The sequence below is a fragment of the Centrocercus urophasianus genome, unplaced genomic scaffold, assembly GCF_019232065.1.
Source record: "Centrocercus urophasianus isolate 14NV4802_14NV808 unplaced genomic scaffold, USGS_Curo_1.0 seq_18, whole genome shotgun sequence".
NCBI lineage: Eukaryota > Metazoa > Chordata > Aves > Galliformes > Phasianidae > Centrocercus > Centrocercus urophasianus.
The window spans coordinates 12877977-12905000 of NW_024884733.1; the positions used below are offsets into that span (position 1 = coordinate 12877977).

Consider the following 27024-nt stretch of genomic DNA (forward strand, 5'->3'; position numbering starts at 1 on the left):
AAGGAGAAATACACATATACAGCGGAAATAACACAAAAAGATGAAAATAAATTCAAGTTTTTCATATTATTCTCTGCTGCCAAGGTTTCAAGACTGTTTTTCTGAATACAAAGCCCAACAAAGGGCAGCTCCTTAAAACTTCTTACAGTATGAAGAAAAAAAAAAAAAGAAAAAAAAAAATAGAGCAAAGAGAAGCTGTAAGAAAAGCCCTGAAAAAAAGAAATTATTAAGTAAAAACAGTTGCTGTCTACACTCCCTGTAGTAATCTGGGATATATTTTACACTAAGGACATTCTTTTCACTGAAAAAGCATAAGAGGAGAAAGATACCAAAACAGACAAAAATAGGATTAAATTGCCCATACAACTTGTTAACTCGTTTTAACATCGTAGTTACTTTCCAAAAGAGGACCCCATTGCTTTCGTCCTTTCTTCTGTAATTTAAGGTCACACATCTCTATTGTTCCTAATTATTAGTTTTATGAAGCTAATTAAGTGGAAAGCAAAAATAATTTCTGAGATTTATACATCCTCAACAGAACTATTAATTGTTGTTTCCAAATGCCTTGTTGTTTCCAAATGTCAGTGATGATTAAGTAGCAATTGCTTTTGTGAGGCTGTCTACAGGACAGTTACTCATCTGAGTGGAAGACCGTGCTATGGCAATACTTTTAATAGTCTGCTTCAGACAACTGCCTAATTACACGTTGCAGCGACGTAAGAAAGGACAACACACAACGCGAAGAAATGCTGGCCATGAATCAGGAGGATTCACGCAGCTCCTAAGCCGGCGGATGGTAGCTGGGAAGCACGCACCTTATTTGTAAATGACGCAGCAGTTACTCGAGCCCATGGCTGGCACACGTTTTTGTGACAAGTGACAGAGAACCGTCCAGTTTCCAAGGCTAAAACTGCAGCGTTGGAGCTCCCGTGCCCGTGCACACGAGGCAGGCGCGCACAGCGGTTACCGGCACGTGGCTGACACGCCATCCACAAAGCCGCGGCGTCGGACCGCTCTGAGAAGTTCTGGAGCGCGCGATCGTACCTGCTAGGCTGAAGGCGGCTCTGACGGAGGTCCCTCTCCCCTAATCACCAAACGCAACCCTCGCTTTGTCAGCACCCCTCGCCCGAGGTCAGTCCTGCGCTCAGCCGCCCGCACGAAGCTGGACGCTGCAGCGATGGAAAGAACGCGGATCTGGTGCCGCAGGCTTCGTACAGAAATACGGGGCTGAAGCATTAGAACGAATCAAACCGAGAATCGTGAGCGGCAGTAAAGCCTTGCTATTCCTACTTCACGCATCGTTAGGCGCTCTGCGCACACATACCTGGGCGAAGCTCGCTCCTGCGTGCCGGCCTGCGCTCCGTGCAGCGCCAGAGGACGGGCAGCGGTGCGCGCCTCCCGATGCACGCAGGCGAGAGCGCGGCGCACGCGGAGGACGGGTGCGAGGCCACGCGCATCGCTGTCTGTCCCGCCGTCCGGCAGCGTCGGGTCAGCCCCCGCCGCCCGCACGCACCGCCCCCACCGGCACCCGGCCCGGCCCGGCCCCGCTCCGCCTCGGCGCCCCGCCGCCCCCCGGCTCTCGTGCAGGCGCGAGGAGGTTTGGGCCGCGCCGGCCACCGTCTGCCGGGAGGCGCTTCCGCGCGGGGCGGCGGGCGCTCGGGCCGCGCCATGCAGCCTTCGTTCCCGCCGCCGGGCGGCACCGCGGCCTCCCTCCTCCTCCTGCTGCTGCCCTTGCTGCTCGTCCCCTGGGCGCTCCTGGCGAGGAGACGCCGTGGACGGCGGACGGCCCCTCTCAGGCTGCTAGTGGTGGCCGGCTCCGGTGAGTGAGGCGCTGCTCAAGGAGCTCGCGGCGGGCACGGGAACTACGGCTCCCGGCACGCAGCGCGGCGCGAGACCGAACGCGGGGCTGGCGTTGTGCCGCGGTGCACGCCGGGAGCTGTAGTCGCGGTGCGCCGCCGTGAGGAGGGGCAGACAGACCCCAGCCCGGCCCGCCTCCTCGCCCCGTGAGCTCTGCGGGTGCACCTCGATGACCTTTCCCGGGCTGCTGAACGGTCCGTTCCCTTCAATAAGTTAGACTTCCTTGCAAACTGGCAGCGGAGGTGGCCAGAGCAGCCCCGGGCTCATCACCTCTGCGTGAGTTTCACACGCTGACGGTGAGGAACTAACCCTGCCGTCGTGCTGCTGCCAGAACACTGACCAACATTATGTCATCTTCAATTGTTCGAGACTTTTTGAATTCAGAATCTCCTGCTCTTGGAAATACTTGGATGGTTGCACTGAAATTACTGAAGGCTTCAATAGGCCATTGCTCAAGAGAAAAGCCCTCCAGTGTTTGTAAAACACTGCATAGATCATGCAGGAAAGTGCCAAATTCCTGTGCCAGCCCAGCAGCGTGGCTCTGTGCTGGTCAGATGTTTGCCAGCTCAGAACACCTGTCTCTGACAGCAAAGGTCTCTTAGGAGGCTGATGAAACACAACCTGAGATAGCAGGAATACATTCCGTTCATGATTTTGGTCTGCAGCTTCCAGCAGAATTAGAGGTAATAGACCCAGTAAATGGCCATGCACATATTTCAGGGCTTGGTATTTTGATCCAGCCAAACTGATCCCCAGGTGACCCCCTCCCCACTTCATTGTTACAATTATTCACATGGCTTCAGTTCTGGAAACCAAACTGACAAAAAGATCAGCCCTACGCCATAGCAAGAGTACGGTCTCCCCTTCTCTTTGGTTTACTGCCAGCTCAGCTCCCTGAACAAAGTGACCTTGCAGTTAGAAGGTTGTCAACACCCATTCAAGGGCAGTAGGTGAAGCCTTAGGCAGGGGCCAGACTGTTTGTGTCCCAGCACTCAGCTTTTACCCTGGCTTAGCTTCAGAAATCATTGCCAATATGTTTTCAACATTACGAGCTGGGATAGCACAGTCCCTGAATTCTGCCTGCACTCAGTGTGCTCACTGAGAGTCTCTGCTCCACAGCGCAGCCACGAGTGGGCTCTCATGTAGTTTTATTTGGACAGTCGCACTAGGGTGTGGTTTTTTAATATGGACTACAGTGCAATTGCCAAATTAATTTTGCATCATGTACAGGACATTAAACGTCTCATTTCTTTGTGATCTCATTTAACTGAAATACTTCCATCAGTTTAGCTGCACTGGGAGCTGAATTGCCTTCGTGTTACTCAATCATCCTTTAATTGAATCTTTTCATTTTAGAAGAGTGTTACCAATATTATTAGTACTAATAAGCTTTAAAAGTAAAAGTGACTAATTCAACTGAAAAAATTGAAGATTACAAAATATTTCATATACTAACAGCAACATATTTCGGTTTTGCAGGAGGTCACACAACAGAAATCCTGAGGTTGCTCAGTTGTTTGTCAGAGTCATACTCTCCTAGATGCTATGTTCTTGCAGACTCTGATAAGATGAGTGAAGCTAAAATACGTTCTTTCGAACAAAAAAGGGCTGAAAGGTTCTCCAATTCCCAGGTAAATTGTTAAGTATATTTTTGTAAGATAATTTGATCTTAATGCAACATTCTAATTCAAGGCAATTTGGAAGCAATTCTTTAAAAGGTTATTTTTAAGATCAGCACGTGCTTTTGATTTTCTAGTGATTGATAATCACTGCCACTGAAGCTCAGCTGAAGTGCCACTCTGTATATACTGTTTCTTGTGTTGCTAAAAGTGAGCCAAATAAACACAGTTGATTAATGCTGAACTAGATAGACCCTGAAAATGCAAAATACCTGAAAATGAATGTCATTTACTGCCATCTTACTTAGTTTTGAAATGATCTTTACCTCTGGTGAACGTTATAATTGATAAAAAACAATGGGAAAGTGTAATTGTAATGAAAGTTATTATAGAAAGAAGGGAATCTGTTGCTTAAGAAAAGCACACTAAGAATAAGTTTCTTTTGGTTTTGTAAATGACTTAGACGTGTTGCTTGTAGCTATAAAAGTATGGAGACAGAAATATGGTGGTTTGCTATTTTTTGTGTTTTTCAGTTTGGCCTTTTCCCTTGGTGAAATTATTTTTGAGATAAGTGTTTTAAATGTTTTATCTAAAAATGTTTTATCTAAAATGTTTTATCTAAAAAAAACTTACTTGGAATTGTATCCCTCTTGTGTGTTTCTGAATGGTGATTTGATATGGTTTTAAAACTGAGCATTAGTTAGAGAGGTGTTTAAAAAGGAGGTAATACATCTTACTGCCAGTAGCTTTCTGACTGATCACCTGAGTGAATGCTGAACTCCCAGCTCACTTACCTGAAAAATGTCCAAACCTAGGTCATTACATTTCTTAAAAATATTTTCAGTTTTAAAAGGTTAGGCATTTTTTCCATTTGTATACTTAGTTTTGCTAAGCAACTTCACGTTCTGACTCCCTCCAACTGCTAACACATCATGTAGTTATATTTTCCTTGAGCACTGAAAGCCAGAGGAACATAGTTGGCTGCATCTGAGTTTGCTGTCTGCACAGCAGATGCTCTTTATTTTGGCCATTCTTTTTCCACTGAGGAAAAACATTCGGAGCAAAAATAGAAGATGAATTTGTAAAGCAAAGGTCACGTGCCTATCACATATATTTGCTAACTTTCAGATTATGCTCTCAGCCAAGACATGTTTTGGCATTGAGTGCTGGAATATGTACGCATCATATGCATTTGAAGCTAATGTGTTAGTGGCTTCTTGTAGTTTTGAGTCAACAAAGGGGAAAACTGACAGCTTCAATCTATAGTCATTCTCTTCCTCTTCTTGTCAAGGAAGTATATTTTCCAGAACTAAGAACTGAGCAGAAGACAGGTTATAATGGTGATTGAAGAGAAAATCACTGTATTCATTTAGTGAATTACTGTGCAAAAGACCCACAGATATGACAAATTTCTCTTTTTGATGTATGGCTCATCCCAATTCTAAAAGCTACAGAATTCAGAGAGAGGGAAAGGAAGCCAGAAGCAACATCTTCCTTACAAGAAAGAAAATGCTGCATCTCTACCCACTAAATCTTTTGGAAAAGAAAATCAGAAAAGCCTCTTTATGAATCTCTGGTCCCACTGTCACTTACCTTTCGCTTCTCTCTAGCCCATAATCACAGCTGTTGTGCTTGGTTGCCCCCTCAGCTGATACCCAGGTTACCTCCTGCACTCAGCGTAGAGAACATACGTGAGCTCTCAATGACCTAGTCTAGCAGTAGAAAGACAACTTAGATATATTGACTGAAGAACGCACATTCTTCACAGGATCTTATATTCCCATTCATCATGTCTGAGAAGAGGAGCCTGATTCACTAGCGTTCGTGTAATTTGATCACATATGCTACTCTGTGTTCCCATGTTTCATGAAAGTAATCATGATAGGAAGTCTTGTTCCTCAGCATGAAAAAGACTGCATAAAGCCAGGTTATTTGGAAGGTCTGCGGAATGTTCAGTTGAGAATACTGCAATAATTTTAGCAGGGGTGATTTTTCATCAACTTTTGTCTGCATGCTTGCAAAACAGTACTATTAATTAGGTAAAGACTACATTACTGGTTTTTAAATTACAGTACTCCATCAACCATTATTGAATTGCCAGTCTGGAATGTTTGTCCTCAAACAGCAAGGTCTCTGACTCCATTACAGAAGTGCTGGAAAAGAAATGCAATAGTATGAGACCACAGAAGATAGGAGCATAGCTTGTCTATGTCTGATACTGCGTACACACTGTGCAGTTTTCCAACAAAAGATGTAGGAGTGCTCTTTGTTCAGAATATTAACAGTGTTTCCATTAGATGAGAAACACCTGGCAGTACCTTTTAAACAAAATTCTAATTTTTTTCCCCAGCTTAATACTCAATAATTGACTGACACATGGGCTGAAGTTCCAACATGTAATATAGAACACAGAATGAAAAGTTTCAGAAGTGTGTTTTGAAGAATACAGATGAAATCAGTTCGATGTTTACTTGAATGCTACATGTAAATTGCTACTTTGATACTATTTGGGGTCCCTTCCAAGTTTTGCTGAAATCAGTTGCTTATCAAGAAGAAAATTATGTGCAGGTCTTTGGCAAATATTATTTAACACCATTCTTACTGTGAAGGGGAGCATCTGAATAGTTCCACTCAGGCCTGATCTGTCTAAAACTACCTTGTCATACATATTTATTGCAGGATGTAATACCACACAAAAGTCTAAACTCCACTTACAAACATTTCTTTTTATCATTTGATCTGTTCCAAACCTTTGAAAAAGAGAGAGAATCCTGTTGAATGGAGAGCGAGGGCCTTGTTTGTTTTTCTGTTTTGTCATCAGACTAATGCAGTCAGTTTCAACACCTGCAAATAGAGCAAAACAACCAGTTTGTAACATCTGTTAATGCTTTCCATTATTACAATTAAAAAACTTTATTGCAATGAAACAAGATTTCAGTCAAGAAAGTTAATTTAATATTCTGCCTTTGTAAGGTTTTGTGTTTAATTCTTTCCACTGTGTGTGATAAAGCCCTCAGCTACTGCTATTCAAGACTGATATGTAGTTTGCATTTCATGCACAGCTATTGCTAACGCTCTTGGTCACAAATCACCAGGACTAAGCTCTGTTACTTAGAAATGTTGCATTTGCAGTAAATGGGGAGTTTTTAAATATGGGGAGCTTAAAATATTATTTTAATATTAAATATTAAAATATTAATAATATTTAGAGTCTCTCACTCTCTGTATGAGTTCTGCCAGAGCAGTAGTGATCTGGTGTCCCATGTGAAGGGAGTTAGTGACCACGTCCAGACCTAAACAATATCAGTATCACTGGAGGAGAGTGCACTGTACTTAATGTATTTATTTTTCATCTAAACAATGAAAAAATTAATTGGCATCAGGACTGACCTCTGCTGCAGCAATAATTTTTAAGTGGGATTCTGTGTCACTTGAGAAGAGCACAGGAAGCCTGACTAGCCTGACTACAGTTAGCTTGTGCACAGCGTTCTCAGACAAACAGAAAACATCTGTATTTTGTTAATTTGATACCCGTTACACACAGTGAAAGATCTTTACCTTTTTCTAGGAAAACAACAAAGAAAAAATATTTCTTATTTTTTCTATGAGATGTTATTCTTGTTTCTTTAGGCAAATGTTTTGCATTTTGAGTATGCATCTTCATATTCTTCTGAATACTTACGGAGCACTCATTTAAAGGACACAGATATCTGCTGTTAGATTTTAACAGTATGCACCGGACATTAATTGAGAAATGTTGTTCTATTTTCTACGGTGTAAATCCACAGAGAATCGAAGCAAGTAATAGAAGAGAGCCACCTAGTTTGGGCCCTGGCTTCTGAAACCTGTGAGTGTGTCTCGGCGGCCACTAGGAGGGGCACAAAGTTAACGTACAGCAGACGAATTGCTCCAGAATTGTTTTTAAAGTTAGGAATGTTTTAAAGTAACATTAGAAACGATTCAAAAAATTGATATATAGTTCTAGTATTTCGTTTAACCTCGTCACCAGGGGTGCTAAGCACAATACTGAATAAGGCATCTACCCAAGCATTTCCATACTCGACTTAAAAATTAAAAAAATGTTGGCACAGGCAGGTCTAATAACTCTATAGAAGGAACAACAGTCTAAGAAAAATAACAATTCAGCTTTATCGTGCTCTCTTCCAGTTCACCCTTGATCGCATTCCCAGAAGCCGTGAGGTTAGACAATCTTGGACCTCCTCCGTGGTAACAACCGCATACTCCATTCTTTATTCCCTTCCTTTGACGTACAGACTGAAACCGGATTTGGTAGGTACATTTTAATTTACTAAGAACATAATAATCTAATCACAGAAGCGTTTGGAATACCAAGACATTGCAGATCTCATATATCTGCTTAGATGTGCATTTTACAGGACATAAGTTTTTTAATTTTACAAGCTGAAAGAATAGTTGCAATATACCAAGAAACAGAACGGGTTGCAGTGTTCGTGGATTAGATTAGCAAATACCAGTCTCCCTTCTCAGAGTTTTCAGGTAACACCAGGGAGCTTGTCACCCCCTTGTTAATGCTGGCAAAGCTAGCACAAACAAGGTTGCAGGTTCTTGATCATATCTCTTCAGGATTGCAACAGCACAAACTCTGCCTGAAAACCTGGTTATACTGTCAGCTGGTTTCACTCCTGAAATGGTATGACCAGTCTGGAACATACAGGTTCAGAGCAGTAGGAATATGATTTAACAGATTTAATTCTTCTGTTTGCATAGACTTTTCAACTACATGCATATTTACTTAGTCTTTGGCTGTCTGACAATTAATTATCTCATCTGATGATAAAAACATCATTTCTGCAGTGGCAACCAGATTCCTCTCACTTTCGGTAATCTTTTCAAGCTGCTCACAAAGCTGCAGTCCCCCCAGAGCTGCTAATTACAAAATATATATTTAAATATTCCACACACTTAATCGAATCAGAATTCAGGTTTGTCAGATTACAGAAATAAAGTAATATGACATATCTGATCAATAAAGTTTCGTATTAATGCAGCTCTCAAAAGGTCGCACGTTGGGCTCCCAGGTTTAAGTCTTATAATTCTTTAAGTAAAAATTCAGTGAAAGCTGACTTTCTGCTGAGTTTGTCATATTAAGGACTCAGATATCCAAACGCATTGTTAAAAATGCATTTTAACAGAATTTCAAATGAACGTTTTAATGTGTTTTCAAATATAATAGTTCAGTGAAACCTGTATGAACTTGTGCAGTTACAAGTTATTTTGCATAATTTAGTAGCAACTTACATACACACACACAAAGGATGTTTGTACACCAAATTTTTTAGCTCCAACTGTGAACTACATGGTGATTTACAAAGAGGCTCAAATGTATTTGAGCTGTTTTGAAAATTTAGAGAAGCTGCTGTGAATAATTTGATCTCATCAGTTTTAGTAATATTGGTCAGCTCCTATGAGATCAAAAACTAAAACTCCTTGCTTCCTGGATTTTAGAGCAGTTTAATGTGCAGAACAACAGAAGTGTCTTCTTTCCAGTTCTTGTTTTCCAAGGCTGTTCTGGAAATTGGAGATAAAGTTGGGAGGGAGGAGGGAATGGGTTACTTTTCCTTTTACAGTGATTTTCATTTTCAGGGGGAAATAGTAGGGGAATGTTTACATGAAGCAGACAGTTTATAATTAAAAGGCATAAAATGTTTAGGAATTGCTTTGCTACGCCACTGGTTTCATTTAATATATATATGTTTCTAAAACTAAATAACGCAAAAGAAACTGACTGGAAAATCCCACTCTAGCTTTATTGTATTATTAAAAGTGTCAACAGGATACATTGTAGGAGAAGAGCAGGAAGTTACAAATGTAATTCTGTGGTTCTTTTGTTTATGGGAGGAATTTAAAGTGAAAGCCAAATGCTTCCATAGAACACTTCGATAAAACACTTGTCCTCATAGAATTAAGAATACATTTTATCAAGGCCTGTAAGACCTAACACCTCTGCAGTCTTTAAGGAAACCACTAGTTCAAGCTTCTGTCCTAAGATTCTGCTGTATCCACAATTAAAAGTGGGCTAAAGGGGAGGATTTTTTTGCCAGGTACCATCATTGCCCATTGACAGCAGCTCGTACTGCCACTATCAGAAACATCTTTAGCTTTATTCCAAATCTTATTCCGCTTCAGAGTAGCTTGTATACTACATGTATACTGTACTACAAGATGCTTGTGTATGTATCTCATAGTTCAGAAATTCTTTAAAACATATTAAGTCAGAAAGCTATAAAGATTTTAAAACACTTATCAAAGTAAAGTGAATTGAAACGCTTCACCATTGCCAGTCAAAAGATTCTGTATAATATGTAAAACAACTGTTCATATTTAATTGCCTTTAGAGGAAAATGTTCTCCCCCCACTCATGGCAGAATGTAAATGATTAGTAAAGACCTAGAAAGGGTGGAGTTTACAGGATCCATCAAAAACTTTAGGCCTGGAAATCAATGCTGAGTTAAGAAACAAGCACATGATTACATCATGCTGAGAGCTTCATCATTTTAAACAGCAGAACTTACAGGTACTGTATATTTTCGGTCAAGGAGACTTTTTCTTGAACTGCAGGAGGAAATGATGCATTTGAATTGCTTCTAATTCATTTGTATGTATATGTGGTCCCCAAATCCTTACACTTGTTTTTAGGCTTGTCAGGAACATTTGCAAGTTTGAAGAATACAGGCTCAGTCCTTTGAATGAAGTCTTCTCCAGACACCCAAAATCTAGAGAAAAGAATAAGCGTTGCAGTTTCAGCGTAAGGAATGCAGGATAAGAGAAGTACTGCAAAAGGAGCTGAAACCTTTTAAGTGCACAAAGGCAAGATTTGGAGCAGATAGGTTAATTATGCCAACCCAAGCTTATCTATCAAGCCAAAAGAGCTGTATAGGGGGAAACAGCAGACCTAGCTGCACAGGAGTTACTTCATATGTACTTATTCACTTGAGCATTACGTCCCCTTTGTATCTCTCAAAATCTTCTGGCAAAGCTTCTTAGTTAACTTTGCATGAGAAAGCAGTTTCACCTAACTCTCCTTCAAGACAGTGAGTTCAGAAAGAATTAAACAACTTCCAGGAGACCTTTACTGTCTTGCAGGACTTGACCCACACTTAAAACGGGCCTTCAGAGAGTTTAAGAAATGTAAAAGTTAGTTTAGTTGTGCAGTTTGAGATCATCTTCAAGAGGCCCATTTCTGAGTTATGAGCATCTGCACTCTGCAAAGTTAAATCCCTTAAGAAGTATTAAACCAAGTAACAAAATTAAGACGTCAGAAGTGATGATTGTCTTATATTCTTAAAGCCAAATACAGAACTCCAGAAATATAGGTGTCAAAATGTTTTGCAGGCACATCTCTGCTGGGCAGTTTTTACAACATGTCAACCTTACATAGACTTCCTGTGCAGAGACCTGAAATTCCAGGAAAGCAAGGCTTGTGCCAGCACACTCTGTCTACACCTTCATTCCCCCACAAACAACTCGTAACACCGTCATCCACAGCCAGATTTAATGTGCAGTCATAGCCTCAAAGACTGCAAACTCCTACCATGAAAACAGGCAGCTGCTCAGAGAAGAGCGATTTTTATTGCCTTCACTGAGAGAAAGGATGAGAAGAAACTTAAAACCAAAGTAAAGGGTTGGAAGATCTGCTATCTAGGGAGAGATGCAAATCCTTCTCAAGCAGTTACAAGAAAGTAGACAAGCCACACTGAGATTTCCCCGAAGACAGAGAAAATTATTGGATCTTGTGTAGATTATTTTATATCCAAAAGGGGATAGTGCTACAGCCTTACTATGATATGCTTACAGTCAGTAGTTCAGAAGGTCCTAGTCTTCAGTTTTCTTGTTGCTCACGGAACCATTGTCCTTGTTGTTTCTGAGATTTGCCAGCCCTGAAAACAAACCTTCATGTGATCTAGCCCTTTGGCTGGCTCACAGTCATTCCAGTTATTCTGGCACACTTGAAATTTAAGCTGAAAATAAAGGCTACAAGTGCACCACATAATAGAACACTGTCCAGTGATTGCATCCACTCCTCATTTTCAGCCACAGGTGGGGTGTCTACTTATTGGGTCAGACCTTGGCTCCTTCAGTGTAATGAAATTGTGTAGAAGTGCTATGTGAAGCTCCATAGGTCCATTCCTTACTGCACTGCAGATCCTACATTTGCTGCTTTAGTATTCTGCAGGGCCTGAGATAAGCAGATGTTTTCAGCCCACCGCTATTTGGAAAAGCTGGGGTTAATCCAGGCAAAGAAGGCGGTCCTTCCACTTTAGAGCCTCCTTCCCGTGGGAAGTCTCTAGTAAGAAGTTTACATTTGCACAGCAAGTACTGCAAGCTGTGCTGTCTCCCTCCCACCAGCTGTCAGCTGAATGGGACTCTCCCTTTTAAACTTTTATAGAAGCCTGAAATCTGCACAGCTGATTATGCTTCCAGCAGCCTACCAATTCTTGTATGACTCATGTGAGGCCTGCACATCCCATTACACACGCCTGGTCCCCAGACCAGTTAAATTCACTGCAGCGAGTTTCTCAAGTTGTTACAGAAGTGTTCACAGTATGCTATGTGAAAGGAGATCATTATTTCATTTAGCTAAGATTTTCCGTTCTTTGTGCTCTGCCCAGAATGTCTTAAGTTCATAGCACTTCAACAAATTACTATGGCAAATAATAAGTTATTGTCCCATGTATCACGGTTCTTATTAGAACTTGGTGGAAAACTACAAAATCTGGGTGGTGGCATTTTTTTCTCTATTCACTTCATAACAAGTGAACTTTGTATAATGCAATATTAAGACTATCTGGTACATTCTTTTGTATACTGAATCTTTCTCTCTTCAGATTTTACACTCTCTGATCTACTATTGTTCTTCTAAGATCAAAACAATCAAAGCAGGCAAGAGCAAGAATATCGGATTAACACTGTCAGTGATATAAGCTGTATATTATAAAAAGAAAACAAAGTTGAGCAATCCAAATCTGTTTAACTTCTCGCTGTTAATGAATATGAATTTAGTTTTCCCCTCCACCTCGTACCGTGTACGCTGTGTACAGCTGCCCTGCAGCCACAATATAAATTACCCTCTGCTGAACACCCAGAGACATCTAAAGCCGTTCAAGTTACCAACTTTAAGCCAGCTTGTAGCTCTGTCTCCTGTGACTGCCTATTGGACATGCTTATACACACTACATTTCAGAGGGGTGATGCAATAGAAGTAAAAATTGAGATTTCAGGCAGGTATTTCATGTGCATTTTTGCTATAACAAGTGCAGTTAGTATTGCAGTAGCTTCAAAGATACTAATGTGCATAGAAAATAGTTTTAGATAACCTAAAACACATACTTTAAAGTTCTAATTAAATGAATACTTGGCTAATGAAAGACACACTGATATTTACAATTAAAGGCTTATGTTAGGTCAGTTAGCAATACGTATGGTTGAATCTAATCTCTGGACTGTTTCCAAGTAGAAGCAATCTACTATAATAAGCAGTATTTTTTATATGAGGAGATGAGCTGTGCCCTTACTTTTAAATAGATTCTAAAGGTTAGAAATATCTCTCATGGCCCTCTGACCGAGCGCTTTGTCAAGCGCTGACACTCAGGTGATGCTTAGAGCACTAACGGCGGCTTGCTGAAAGACAGTACTCACTGTTTGTAGCTGATGGTGTGTGTGGCTTGGTAACTGCTATTTCACTTACTTGGCAAAAACTCTTTGCTGAGTTGCATTATGAGCAACGTCTACGCAAAGTCAAAATTTTACTTCCCATTAATTTAGCAGTAGTGGCAATAAACCACAGGCCCACTCCATGGTAACGTAGGTAGGGAGTTCATTCTGTGGTCTGCATCTGCTGTTGTGATCTTGTTCTTTTTTAAGCAACCTTCTATCCTTCTGTTTCTTTTGGAAGTCACTCCTGCCACTGTTTCTTCACACAAACTCCTGACAGAGGTAATGATGTTGTCTGGTCTCATTGACAGTCTTGGTGTTGAATTAAAGTTGTAATAACCAGCACAAACATTCCAACAGATGGGTATTAGTACAGTTTTCTTACCTGTCCTTCATTACTGTTTTCAATTGATTGTTTCTGTTATTCTTATTTTATACATGACAACCATGCTGAGTAATACACTGAGCTCACATGTCCCGTTCTGCTTCCATGTATCTACAAAAGCATCATATATGGATGGAAATTACTTCTCCAGAAACCTTGTTTTTTGTTTTTTTCCACTTGTGGACCTGCCACTTTTGGTCTGAAATACAGGATGGTTAAATTTAAGGTTAGCTTCATTAAAAAAAAAAAAAAAAAAAAAAAAAAAGTCAAACTTGCACATCTCTACATGTACCTAAGTCTTGATTCTAACTCTTTCTTCCCCAAGGCTGTTGTGCCTAACTCCAGAGGCTTTTCTTGACCCAGGTTATCTTTCTTTCCAACAGTTAAGCCCTTAGGCACACCCAGAAACAGACTTGAGTTGTTTACGTCTTGACAGTGTCAAGTAGTCACATTCCTGAGCTCTGCTAAGATCCAGAAACTGGGAGCTTCTGTTACTGCTTTATGCACCAACATCGACATGAAACGCATCATCTGGCTCCCTGCTTCTGAGTACAGTGGATGAGAACTTGGAGCCAGGCAACTGAACGCCTAGAAGGCAGAAATGATGATACCTAGTGCTGTCATAATTAAATCCTGTTGTGGATTTGTCCATAGTATTTCATGAAACTACTGCTTTTCTCCCCTAGAGAAAACCCCAGCTAGGATTTCTGTCTCGCTTTCTCCAACCTTTTTTAGTCTTCGATGAAAATAATACTCCCATCAAAGCAGAGAAAAGGTACTGCACATTAGGAAACCAACTGCACATTCTAATTTAAGTAATTACTCTTCCACATCTCTCTCCCATTCTGGTATTCACTGGTCTGATTTGCTCTAGTTGGGTAATCTGCTTGCAGAATGACACAAGTCTCTGCTCGTTCTGAAGAGCACCTCACCTACTGTGGATATTATGTGATAATAACAATGAAATTTAGCAATAAAACGCCCAGAAGTGGACAATAAATATTTTCCTAGCAGTTCTACAGGCTGTAACCACTGATTAGCTCAAACACAAGCTCTTGCTATAGAGAACTATAACTATCTTTTGTGCGCATGATTAGTCACATGATTGAGAGAGTAGAAGACAAAAGTGTATCCAGGTATAATTCATTCTACTTTAATTACCTGTTTTACACCAGACTACACATGTAGATTTTTTGTCCTAGTCTGTGTTCTGTAAGTACAGTTAAACAGGAAATAGTGTGAAATCTTAGCTGTTTTTTTACAGTTTGCAGGGGAAGGTGAACAGGGTAGTAATTTCATTCTTCAGAAGGAATAAACTAGTAGGTTTTTCATTGACCTTGATATTATTCAAATGGAAAGTGACTTTCTTCCTCCCCCCATCAATAACAGTAATAGCAAGGAATTATTGGAAAAGGATCTTGCTTTCTTTAAAGATTTAAAAAAGATTTAAAATACTAAGGTAGTATTTCTTGAGTTTCAAATCTTCAATTTTCAGACATGTTAAACAGCTAAAATAGGAGAAGACTGAACAAGGATGCTCCTTCTCCCATACTTACATTAAGCTTAGTAGAAATCCCTTTCTCTCGTAAATTCTAACATTTCTTTCTTTTTTTTCCCCTTTCTGATTACTGAACAGACATACATTTTCTAGAATATCTGATCACTGTTATAACTGCAATACCTCCACATACACCAATAATTTATTTTTGAAACCTTTTAGAGTTACTTGCTATGAAAAAGTCACAGTTTCTTCTGTGTTAGCCATCCATACAAATGCATGCTCAAAAAAGCAATTCTTACCATACCTGGAGAACTTTGGGATATACAGGAATCTTGATGCATCCTCTCTAAGAAGTAATTGATTGTTTTCCTGGTGTTAAGATAGAAAATACCAATGTAAGAGAAAGCATCATATACTAAATCTCATGCTGAATCCACAGCAGAGCCATGAGCACAATCCAAGTTTCTTGGCTTATCAGGCTCGCAGCTCAATCATAAGCTCATATAGTAAATATATTTACTATTAAAAGCTGAAATGTTTGTTCACCAATACTTTTCATTAACTTTTTCATTAGAGGAGTCTCAAATATTGAGAGAGCTGCAGCACAGGTACTGCACTCAGTTGTGTTTCTCACAGGCTCCAGGTGAGTTGAATCAGGTCCCTGAGGATCTTCAGGCAGGACAAGGTAACACAGCTGAGACCAAGCAGCTGCATTACACCTACCTATGTAGTTACTTGGTACTTCTGTAGGTGAAGTAAGAAATTATTCAGCTGAGTAGTTTACAGTACATAAATGTGGATTTTTCAATACAGTAAGATGATACTAAAAACAAGCAAGTGGTGGTAAGCTTGTAAGATTCTATAATTTGCATGGCAGAGTACAAATGAGTTCGTTGTAGATTCTACTTCATGTGCCACAGAAAACATTAACTCACTCCTCTCCTCTTGCCCCCCGTCCCTCCCCCATGCAAAACACCCACAAAGACATTTATTACGCTCTGAATTCATAACAGGGAATAAACTCCTTAAATATCCAACACTGGCCCATCCATAAAAATAAGTTTGTTATTATGGTTTTTCTTGTAGTTTTCCCTTCAGAGACCAAGGGTCTTTGCATAGCTTTCACTTAATCTGACTGCTTGGTTTCTCTGTCATTGTAACCATTCTTTCTGCTCCATTTCCTTTGTTTCTGAGAGATCCTTCAAGTTATTCTATGGTCAGATTTGCAGTTTCCTGAAGGAGATTTCTTTGTATTGAGACAGTGCATTCTGCCCCTGTTAGAATTCTGTATTTGTGTCTCATTGAATTGTGTTTATTGTTATTTCTACTGAGTTTGTGAAAGGCTTGCTTTTTTGTCTGTCCTTGTCTCAAGAGTTTTCTAAAGCCGATTTTCTCAAGGTTTTATACATTATAACTTGCTAACGCGCTTCATTATTTATTTTTGTTATGCAAGACAGACTATCAACAACACAACATTTTGGTGTCTGTCATCAGCTAAGAATATGCAGTTAAAATGAAAATGCACAGATGACTTGACTTGCCTTTTAGCAGCTTTCTCTAGTCGTTACATCTTGCTGATGTTTGAAATCCCATTCCAAAGCCAGAATTTGCGTTCCAAGGTGAAGTGGGAAACTTGTAAAAATCAGTGTCTGAATCAAGGGTCTACTGGCAATACCCTTGGCCAAAGAGCTTTGTCACATCTGTAGATGGTTCAAGCTGTTTCTCAGAGCTGAGCAAGAATGATTTATGCTCCTTCCTCTTGAAAGAGAAATTTAAGAATTTTTTTGTTTTTAAATAAAGTCTTATTTGCAAATAGGAAAGCTTATTTCACAAATCTGTTCTGTGAGTACATTGCAGTATGGTCATATTTGAAAACTCCTTTGTCTTCTGTGCTGACTGCTTTTCAATTGTTGTTCAAACCAGTTTCCCACTTCCTCTCTTTCTCCCCTGTTTTCCTTTTCTTTTTTTTTTTAAATCCCTTTCCTTTTCCCTTTCCTTCCTTAAAATATCAGGAACGGCTGTTTAGGTTTCCTTGACCTTTCTGACAAACCTCAGAGATACCTTCTGGCCTTTCACAGCCTGAACCATTACTTTCTGTTCCCAAATGCTAATAAGCTGTTTAAATGAAGTGTTTACAACCAAAGATGAGTTTTAGCAGTCTAGCAAAAATATGAAGAAAACAGAATTTATAAGTAACCATTTTTAGTCCCACATTTCTTTCTGGGGAGCATAAAATGCCTAATTTTTCTTATGTTGTAATTTTTTTTTCTTACTTCGTTAAAAAAGTAGGTCTCTTCTATTGCATAGATAAACAAAGATCATACAATAACCCGATTTGGGTCAATCCTGTATCATTCTCCTCTCCTTTGCCTCTTTGAGTAGCTGTCTGTCTTTACCAACCACATCCTTTTCTCAGGCTTCTTAGTGCAGTTAGGAAAGGGCATTACCAGGGCAGCAGGGAGGTCTAATTGATTATTTTAGTTTGGGAATACAAGCAGTACTCAAATGCTTGTCCATTAAGGATATACAGCAAATGTATGTTTACATCTTTACAGGAAAAACTGCAAGTTTTCTGCTTTTCTTGGTTTTGTTTTTAACCAGTGCCCTGACATTTCGTCCCAGTGAAGCTGTGTTACAGTGTTTTAGCTGGTAAATGTCACTCTGCTACAGTGCTGCATTCACCAGCTCTAAAGAAGTTTTTATCTGCACTGGTGCCGTGTGCCAGAGTTCCCCACGTGCCAGCCTGCCGGCTTAGCTTCTTTTCTTTCAGCAGCTGTAGAAAATATCTGAAATACAAAGGCAAGAACGATTCCATTTTCATGTGAAAGTGATGAATATGAAGTCAGTTGTATCGAGTCAATAAGTATGAATGTTATATACTGACCCTTTACTGTCAAGCCGCCATTAATAAACAGATTGATTTGTTTACCATTCAGAAGACTGCTTATGTTGAACTGCATGAGGATTGTGGTTTGTAGACATTAGCTTACAGGCTCTGCTGTGATGCCAGGCAGCCTATTTAAGAGTTATCTGGAAAGTTCTTTATATTAAAGGTGAATGCAAAAGGTGTAAAGAGACCTGCCTTGCTGGTATCTGCAGTGATTCCATGCAGCTTGTTGGCTGCAAGGTGAGGTAGTCCAGTGACCAAGGAAGTCCTTGGGCTCTTGCAGCTCAAGGTCACAAAAGCCACACAAAAATTGTCTGACCCTTTTCTCTTCTTTTTCTGCGCCTCTTTGAGGGAGGCTGAACCGAGTAAATGAGATGTCTTTAGAGACATCTCATGCAATGCAAATATTCTACATGCAGCCTTGTAGCTAAAGTAAATAGATATTGGGAAACACTTGCCCTGACTAGCCAGATCGACCTTAGAGAGGCCCTTCTCCTTTCTTGCCCAATAGATGCCTGCTTCTGCTCCAGAGAACACTAATATTTCCTACCAGATTCCCCAGCAGATTCTACTGGGCAGGGAAAACAGAAGCCCTGATTTTTTCAAGATGGAAGGCATCAATCATTCTCCAAAATTTACTTCTGAACAGTGTTTCGAAATGCACTATCAGGACAGCTCATCTTCTGTTATGAGCTTTGGGAAGGCTGTAGATGATCCAGTTCCTTCCACCTTTGCAAGTTTGTACATTGGAATGAGCTGAACAGCAGCATTTCTAGTTTACAGATCTGCAGTGGTTCTTCTTTATTAGAACATACATGCTATTTTCTCAGAAGTTCCCCCTGTATCTACTGATGAGCATCTGATGCTGAATTCCAAGCAGTGGGAATGCTGTTGGCTCTTCCTGGTGGCTGTGAGAGGGCGTAAGCAGAACTGGCCAGACAAGATTTTTGGAAGGGAATTGCCACTCCTATGTGTTTGCAACTCTGATTGTTCCAGTATGACACGTCTCTAGACATGCACTTAGGGTTGACTGAAGGTTAATTTTTAATGATGAGAAAGGTTGATTCATAGTTCTGACTTATAGATCACGACCCTTAAGTCAGATAGGGATCTATTTGTCCATAGACTTCAGCAGGTTTATACCAGTCCCTTTCAGGGGAGGATTCCTAAAACAGAATTTTAGAATGTGAACATTGTAGCCGGGGCACCTTATGGACATTGTGCATGCAGAGATCCTGTCACAAGAGCTCCGTCTTGTTTGAAGGGGTATGTGTGGAAGGGGAAGGAGCAGAGGACTAAAGAGCTGTGGTCAGATAATGTTTTATTACAGATTATTTTAGAAACTCCGTAATTTTCCTGATCCTTTTCCTTGTGAAAATAGTTTTCTGTGAATCAAAGGGCAACTGAGAAGCAGATTGTGACTTCTTAACAGCTAGTAGGAGATGTAAATTGTCATATCAAAAAACATATGCAGTAAAGAGGTTTCATTGTGATTTTCATTTTGATCTTTTCTTTTCTGGCTCTTACCTCAGCAAAGCAAAAACACCATCTCAGTGTGGTCTACAGATCTACATAGATCTTAGCAGATGGACCTATTTAAATATTATTTTGTTACACTGTTTTTTGTGAGTATGCTTAGTTTGAATTCATTCCAATATTTAGTTTTGTGTGTGTTTACCCTGAGACAAGAATACTAAACGTCAAAAAGCCTAGAGAAGAGTGAAGTGTACGGCACAGAATGTTGATAAAGACCATTACTATAATAATTTGGCTTTTATAAAACCTGCTTTACCCACCCTCAGCTTCTGAGACAAGGAGGATGTTAGAATTTCTACCAGACCTGAATCCTAATGTTACTTTTTGTGTCAGACGATGGAAAGTAAGGGAGCAATGGGAAACTACTGTTGCTTTAGACAGCAGGCTGAGCCAGCGCAAGCCCAGGAGATAGTCTGCCTGAGAGCAGGGCTGCAGAGGGAGAAGAGCATGGAAAGCAAAAAGATGAGGGAAGAAAGAATGGGTGGAGGCATCTCCGTGGGCTGAGCAGAGTGCAGAGTTGCTGAAATGGCAGACAGTGAGGGAAGGGCAAGGGAGGGAATGGGAGTGTAATGCAGCAGGGAAAGGTGTGGGGCAGCAGCAAGAACAAGCCAGTGATGGTACTGCACGTAGCTCTACTCAAGGAAAGGATAAGGGATTTTCTGTTTAGCAGTGGTATGCATTTTTATCTGTCTATTTAAAGTAGAATCTTGAATGTGAAAACAATAGTCAGACAGAATATTTAACTTACAAGAAAAAGCAGTAAACACTTTTTTTTTTTTTAACTGTTTCCGTGTTTCTCATATATTTGCCTGAAACAGTGTGGTTCTGCAGCAAAAACCCTGATGTTTTTTCTTGCTCTGTGAACTCCCAAAAACACTCCAGGTTGATTCATGTGCCTATGTCTACAGTAATAAATACTATTACTAAAGAATGCGATTATTAACAAATGCTATTACCCAAACATGCTTAAATTTAGATATCAGTAGCTGTATACCAGTAACAGGATCAACATCAGAGCAAATTAATCAAAGTTGGCAAGAAATAGGGCAAAATGCATGGTTTAGTTCACAGGTATGGAACAGTTTCTTTGAAATGCTAAAAGGCAGAGTGTGGTTGGTTCATGTCCTTATTTGCCATGCCAAATATATAAGACCCAGATTTTCATTCTCAGCAGATGGTAGAGTATGCTTTTAAACTCCAGCATGGATTTACTTGAAAGCACGTTCAGCAGGGGAGATTTGAAACCAGTTTATTATTCTCATTTCAGAAATGTTGTATGCAAATTGGATGTGTTCAGCTTGTTCACTTCTTAGCTATATAATTGTTGACATAAAAGTTACACTGTTGGAATTTTCTTATGCAAGTATTTGTGATTTTCTTATACAAGTATTTCAAGATTAAAATAGTAGACAGTGTGTTGTTTCAAAGGGACTGCCGGGCAACTCAGCAAGTCTTGGGTGAATAAGTAGTTCAATTAAGAGCAACAATAAAATCAGAATAACTTCACATACAATATTCAGTTCTGTTGATTCGGATAAGAAAACATTACATTATGGTTATCACATCCCCAGGCTAAATTTCTGGGGCCATCTCCAAGGCAAAGGACAGTATTTGCTGTCAGGTCTGGAACTCGGCAGTATCAGAAGTGCCTGCATTTCACTGAGGCAAGGTGCTGTCAGCCAGCCTGTCACTGGGATCTTGCCACAAAGCAGGAAAGGAAGCGTTCTGAAATATTCGCTACAGCCCTGATACAGAAATTCTGATGTTTTTCTTTTCCCTCCCTACTAATATAATATTTTTCACAAGCTGGTGAACTTGGAACAAAAATGTAAGTACATAGGATATAGGGCCATGATTTGTAAAAGAGCTCTTTATTTCCACATAACCCCCAGCTGTGCAGAAAAGTGTTGATTACATGGTAGCTGTTAAATTTAGTAAGAAATTCCTTGCCTGAGATCAATTTTGGTTCTCAAGTAGTGCACATAATGCATACCCTGGTTTAAAGCTTTTTGTTTTAAGCAAGATTTTTGTCAATTTACTAATGTCTAAGTTTGAAAGACCAGTTTTTTTTGTTGTTAATATTTATAAGTGAATTTGAGATCCTCTGCTACAAATATGCAGCATATACCTAGAAATAGGTATACATAAAAAAGGCCAATAGGTGAATACTAACATAAATAAAATAAAATAAATAAATAAATAAATAATCTGGTTGTGCCTACGAGCTAGCAGGTTTTGATGAAGATCCTAATTTATTAGCACATTTTTTTCGGAACTCTTTTAAGTGTTTTGCTGACTTAAGCCAAAGTTCAAGAAGTTCATAACTGAATGCAAGGTTTAATAATATTACTCAAATTTGGTTGGCCTTATTACGCCTTAATCTGGAACAAATCTTATGAGTGATACAGCACAAAGCTGTAAGTATATATCCAAGTCCAGCAGTTCTTTTTGCTTCCTTCCTAGAAATAGGCTGTACCATTTCAGAACTCTTCTCCTCTTCCTTGACATGTAATGAAAGAAGATCTTTTTTGGCAGCTACTTAGAAATAATGCCTTTGGATTGCACTTCCCCCCATCCTCCCCCCCTTTTTTTAATGTATTCAATTGCCTCTTCTGTTTATTTTAAATATCTTTGGGATTTATTCATTTATTTATTTATTTTACAGGGGATGGGGGTGTAAACGTAGTATTACAAGAATGCGTACAGTTTCAATTCTTAACTGTATGAACAAAATAATGTTTCACTTTTGTAAAATGTTTCATCTCTTTTAGATATTGTGCAACGGACCAGGAACATGTGTTCCTGTCTGTATATCTGCTCTTCTTCTTGGGCTTCTAGGAATGAAAAGAGCAATCATTGTGTACGTAGAAAGCATCTGCCGCGTGGAAACTTTATCCCTGTCTGGAAAAATTCTTTACTATTTTTCGGATTACTTCATTGTTCAATGGCCTGCTCTGAAGGAAAAATATCCTAAGTCAGTTTATCTTGGTCGAATAGTATAACAGGACAGGCTTTACCTAAAATAAACTCTTAAAGTTCCTCACTGAAAAAATTCATTAGTGTAACATAATTTGTTTTCAAGGATTCCTGTTAAAAATTAGGCCAGTACTGGAAAAACAGACGGTAATAAAGATATCTCTATGTTTTAGTACACTTGTGTAGTTGTATTTATTGCCATCATGAAGTTCTGTGCACCAATACCCATAATGGCAGTAAGTCTATGCTGTTTCTGCTTTCATCTAGTTTTCCTGCTATGTGAATAGCAATTTTTGTCTACAAATAAATATGGGAATTTGTATGAATTGTAACATTTCCTGTAAGGAAACTTTGTGTAGTTTTCTAAATTGTAAGAAACAAAGTCTTGTTCTAGCACAACAGACTTGATTTCCTGTATGCTAGCAGTGAAGTCCCTTGTGAATCCTTAGAGTATAAAGGAAACAGTTATATTAAGTTGGCTTCTTGACAGTTTGTGCTCTACAGTCTTCCAAGCTCTCCCCCCCCAAAGCATTCAACCAGTATCATTTTTCCTCTGGGCCTGTCAAAACTGTCCTTTATAATCTGTAGCACACCTTCTGAAAATTTTTTGCCCGGCCCTTAAATAAAAAGGTAACAAGTGTCATGCTACAGGCACAGCACTTATGGACGTAAGAAGCGCTTTCTTCAAAGCCTACACAACAAAGTCCCTATCAGGTTTATATCACAGAGAACAGACCATCACTTGGGAGAATTTAACTGGTTTGGGTTCTAATATATAGAGGAAAAACATATTACTGTCTGTTGTAGGGAGAGGAAGAGAGATTCTCTTCCCTTTACCTCACACAGTGAATTTGTCTTTCAGAATATTCTGTTTTCATGTTTTAAGCACCTTACTTTTATCAGTATGAAATGCTCCTAACATTTTGTTACGGAAAATGGTACTATACATAGGAACTATTTTTAAAACACGTTTTGTTGGAGCTAAGTGTGTGAAAACCTACTTCAGTATTTCACATTAGTCCAACAAAATGTAGCTCTACACACTGTTCTACCTCTGAAGCAATATAAACACATCTGTCATCTGTGCACACACAGAGCTATGTGTCTGGCTACAGAAACATACACAAAGCAAAAATCTCAGGGAAAAACAAGGCTGCCTCACAGAGCCATTGTAGCAAGGCCCTCACACCACCACAGATGGAAGGAACCCCATCTCAGTCGCATGTCAGAAAAGCTGCAGCCATTACTTGGGCAGGGAATGGCATTTAGCTGAAGAGAAAATGTATGTCCGATGTCAGGAAACAGGAGTTATAGGAATGTTTTGCTTTTTGGAAGACATTATGCTGAAAATTGCTATTGCGAGGCCCTGCGGGGAAACCAGCCCTTACAACCTGTCCAACAAGCTCCTTAGCAGTGGGAGAGGCACGATGAGAGTCCATTGATGTGGGCACATGTGAGCTCAGAACAGACACTTTATGTGGGTTTTACCCCAGATTGTGTCTGACATTAAGGAGCAGTTAATAGCTTAAGAACATGTGTGAAGGAATCTATGTGCAGTACATACTCGGGTCCTTGAAAATGACCCCACTAAAGTGATTTTGACCTGCTTAATGTCTTTTTTTCCTCTCCCAAACTGGAAACCTTATCAGGACTTTCTGCCTAGTTGCAGATAGTTCAGTAAATTTGAGATATGCTGGAATTTATTATGACTAATGGTACTTTATTTTTGATTAGCGCTCTCTGGGCTGAACCTTGCTTTTAGTTTTGCAAGGGAACTGGAGTAGAGGGGAAGGAGGATAGAGGCAGCCCACTCCTCTATCCCTGGTTGGGGCAGCGGTGCAGCATCACGCCCCAAGGCTTAGAGAAGCACGAGAAGAGAAAGGCAATGAATGCTCCCATTCATGTTCTACATCCGCCCCAAGCCGCCCGCTGGCCTGGCAGCAAGGCAGGCTCCCGGGCCAAGCACACAAACACAGGCCCGGCTCAGGCAGCTCCGCATTCACAGGCTGCTTCTGTTAGAGTAGGGCAGAACAGATCCCATCCTTCACTCTGCTCTGGATTTAGCTCTGGGTGGGAGCAACTCCAGCTGCTCTACTGCCCCTTACAGCAGCCCTGCTTGGTGCAGGATTTGGGGATTTGGTGTGCTTCCAAACCATGGGTTTATAAACTTCATGGCGTTGAACACCAGAGAGTTCCAAAGATTTTCTTTCACCTGTCACCTGTACAGCAACTACTTTGAGGATTACTTGCCTGCTTGGACTCGTTACCTCCCTTGTAAAAGCTCAGAAAGTAGGAGTTGATCTCTTCACAAGAGTGCCTTCTGAAAAACTGAACTGCTTCATGCCTTGTGATGTGGAGCTGTCTCATCTTCAGCCTTGGGAAGACACTGTTCCCCTAATTTCACTGACAGCCTTTAGGAGAGCAAAGCCAGAAGGATCTCTGCCTATGTTCGCCCAAAATCATGTTATTTACTCAGTTCGGTCAATCTGGAAATTCTAGTCAAAATAGAGAATTTAAACTAGTTTTTAACCTGAATAATCAGCTCACATATGAGGGTATGAGAGAGGGGGATAGTACTTCCTTGTATTTGTCACTATTTTCCTTATAGAATCAGTTGCCAACTTGAGTTAAGGAAACTTCTGCAAGTTATAATCAGTCAGAGTAAGAACTTGTGTTAGGAATGGTGCAGCACTTTGTAAAGTTAAGGCAGCTAGAACTACTTAGGACAGCTCAGAACTGAATGCATCACAACCTAACTTTGATGAAAGCCTGCAACAAGAGACTGCATTTCTAACTATAGAGGACAGAATGTAGAAAAGAGTTCCTGGCTTTAATTCTAGTAAGGAAAAGTCTGTTATCAACCAGATTAACTTTTCCTTGAAAAGATCATCTCATGTAACCTCTAGTTCTCTGCAAAAGCACAGCAGAGAGCAAGCAAGCCATGGTTTTGTTATTGAATAGCTCTTATCTTTTGTTTGTAGTAGGTGGGTACAGTCAAACTGTCATTGTTCTGAAGGAAAACTGCATTCTTCCTGCTCCTAACAGTGAAGCACACACACACAAAAAAAAACACATCTGATGGCCTGCTCCAAAAACTTAGAAGTACCTGACTGAATTCCTAATGCTTAACTTCTGAGGTTTTGCTGTGTATCATTTTTTCCCTTAAATACTAACTTCGAGGCAAATATGTTCATGTTACATACATGACAGAGTTTGAAGTAAAATCTATTATCTCTTCTTTCCCTATTTCTGAAAGAGGAAAGCAGTATCTTGTGGATCTAAAGCAAAATAGGGAACAAATACATTCTTCAAAGAAAACAAATATGACTTTATGGAAATATCATCATCAAAACTGGCAAAAATTCAGAAGAGAACAGAAGGCATCCAAAAATTCCTTCTCTGAGTCCTAGCCTAGAAGCCAAATTCAAAATGAGTTTCAGTTATCAGATAGTTTGATCTAGATATGCATTAGTTGATAAGCATTAAATACTCAGAGTTGTTTCACTTTTTACCTGGTTGTCTTCTAAGGGAGAACATATATTGTATATGCATTAAAAACAGGTTAATTTTATTTTAGAAAGAAAGGGGGGAAAATGAAAGAGGAGAACCAGTTGGACTGCAATAAAATAATTATATGGGGGAAGAGTTGATTCTAGATTAGAAAAGAAGCTTAAAAGATTATGTCTTTACAACTTATTTTGCAGATTTGAAATGTAAAATAGCCAATGTTAGATAAAAACCTAATGCGGTATATCAGGGATAAACAATGCAATTCTTTTCGTGTGCATTTCCTGCAGTTGGTTGTAGAACTGCTCTCTGAGTTGTGAAGATCAGAGCAGAATGAGTTAATGCCATCCCTGTATTGTATTTGCTGTTATTCTGGACACAGGCAGTCTTCCCTTTCAGTCAAACAAGGGACATCACCAGCCACGAAGCAAGAGTTTTGATCACTGAGGTATGTATTAGAGACTTCTCAGCTCTAGGAATAACTGTACAACACTTAATCTACACCTGATTTCCTGAAATGAATCTGAAAGTAATTATGAACTGGCTGTTGAATGTAGAGTTTAAGATAGCCGTTCCCTAGGACATTCGTTTTTAGTTATCATTCCAGCTTTCATTCATTTAATAATGCCGCGTGAACAAAGGATGGCCTACATGTGATGAACACAGACAACTTAAATGAAGCTTATTTGTCAGCTGAGTATGGCACTGGGGAGTGTCTATATTTTGGGACAGGAAAAAAAACCCTGAGATTTTACAGCAGAAAGCAAGGCCTTTCACATTTAAACAAAACTAAGCTATATCCTTACTCTACATCTGGCGGTCACAATTTGGAAGACTGCTAATACTTGCCCACGGTCAGCCAGAGCACAAGAAAGCACCATGTAAAGTGTTTGAAGAAACATTGGCTCATTCTGCACTTTGCTACTCCTCTCTTGTTGCTGGCCCATGCTGAGGCTGGACACGACGCCAATAAATGATTGTTCCAGAAGACAGGTGGAGATCCAGGAAAGAAAGCAGCAAAACATTCTGGTTATCTGCAAGGCAATTTGAACCTAGGCCTTTC

At 40.0% G+C, this 27024-nt stretch overlaps 2 protein-coding genes across 3 annotated transcripts in view; one reads left to right on the forward strand and one right to left on the reverse strand.

Moving 5' to 3' along the window:
* LOC122161060 (TLC domain-containing protein 4-B-like) overlaps positions 1-1394 on the reverse strand; it is a 43090-nt gene extending 41696 nt beyond the window's left edge. For both annotated transcript variants that reach the window (XM_042820162.1, XM_042820168.1), the window contains exon 1: positions 1325-1394. The gene's annotated coding sequence lies outside the window, so the exon portion shown is untranslated. The remainder of the gene's footprint in view (positions 1-1324) is intronic.
* A 274-nt stretch (positions 1395-1668) lies between these two features.
* On the forward strand, positions 1669-22626 carry ALG14 (ALG14 UDP-N-acetylglucosaminyltransferase subunit). Its single transcript, XM_042819832.1, has 4 exons — positions 1669-1819; positions 3337-3488; positions 7644-7766; positions 22250-22626. Exons 1-4 carry the CDS (start codon positions 1669-1671, stop codon positions 22478-22480), a joined length of 657 nt encoding a protein of 218 aa, XP_042675766.1. The 3' UTR covers positions 22481-22626.
* Positions 22627-27024: the final 4398 nt, after the last annotated feature.

What these genes read in the sequence shown, in the direction of transcription:
- ALG14 (XM_042819832.1), top strand. Translation starts at nt 1,669, where the DNA reads ATGCAGCCTTCGTTCCCGCCGCCGGGCGGCACCGCGGCCTCCCTCCTC. An exon ending in GCTAGTGGTGGCCGGCTCCG is followed by an intron (nt 1,820 to 3,336) that starts GTGAGTGAGGCG and finishes TCGGTTTTGCAG; the next exon opens with GAGGTCACACAACAGAAATC. An exon ending in AAAGGTTCTCCAATTCCCAG is followed by an intron (nt 3,489 to 7,643) that starts GTAAATTGTTAA and finishes GCTCTCTTCCAG; the next exon opens with TTCACCCTTGATCGCATTCC.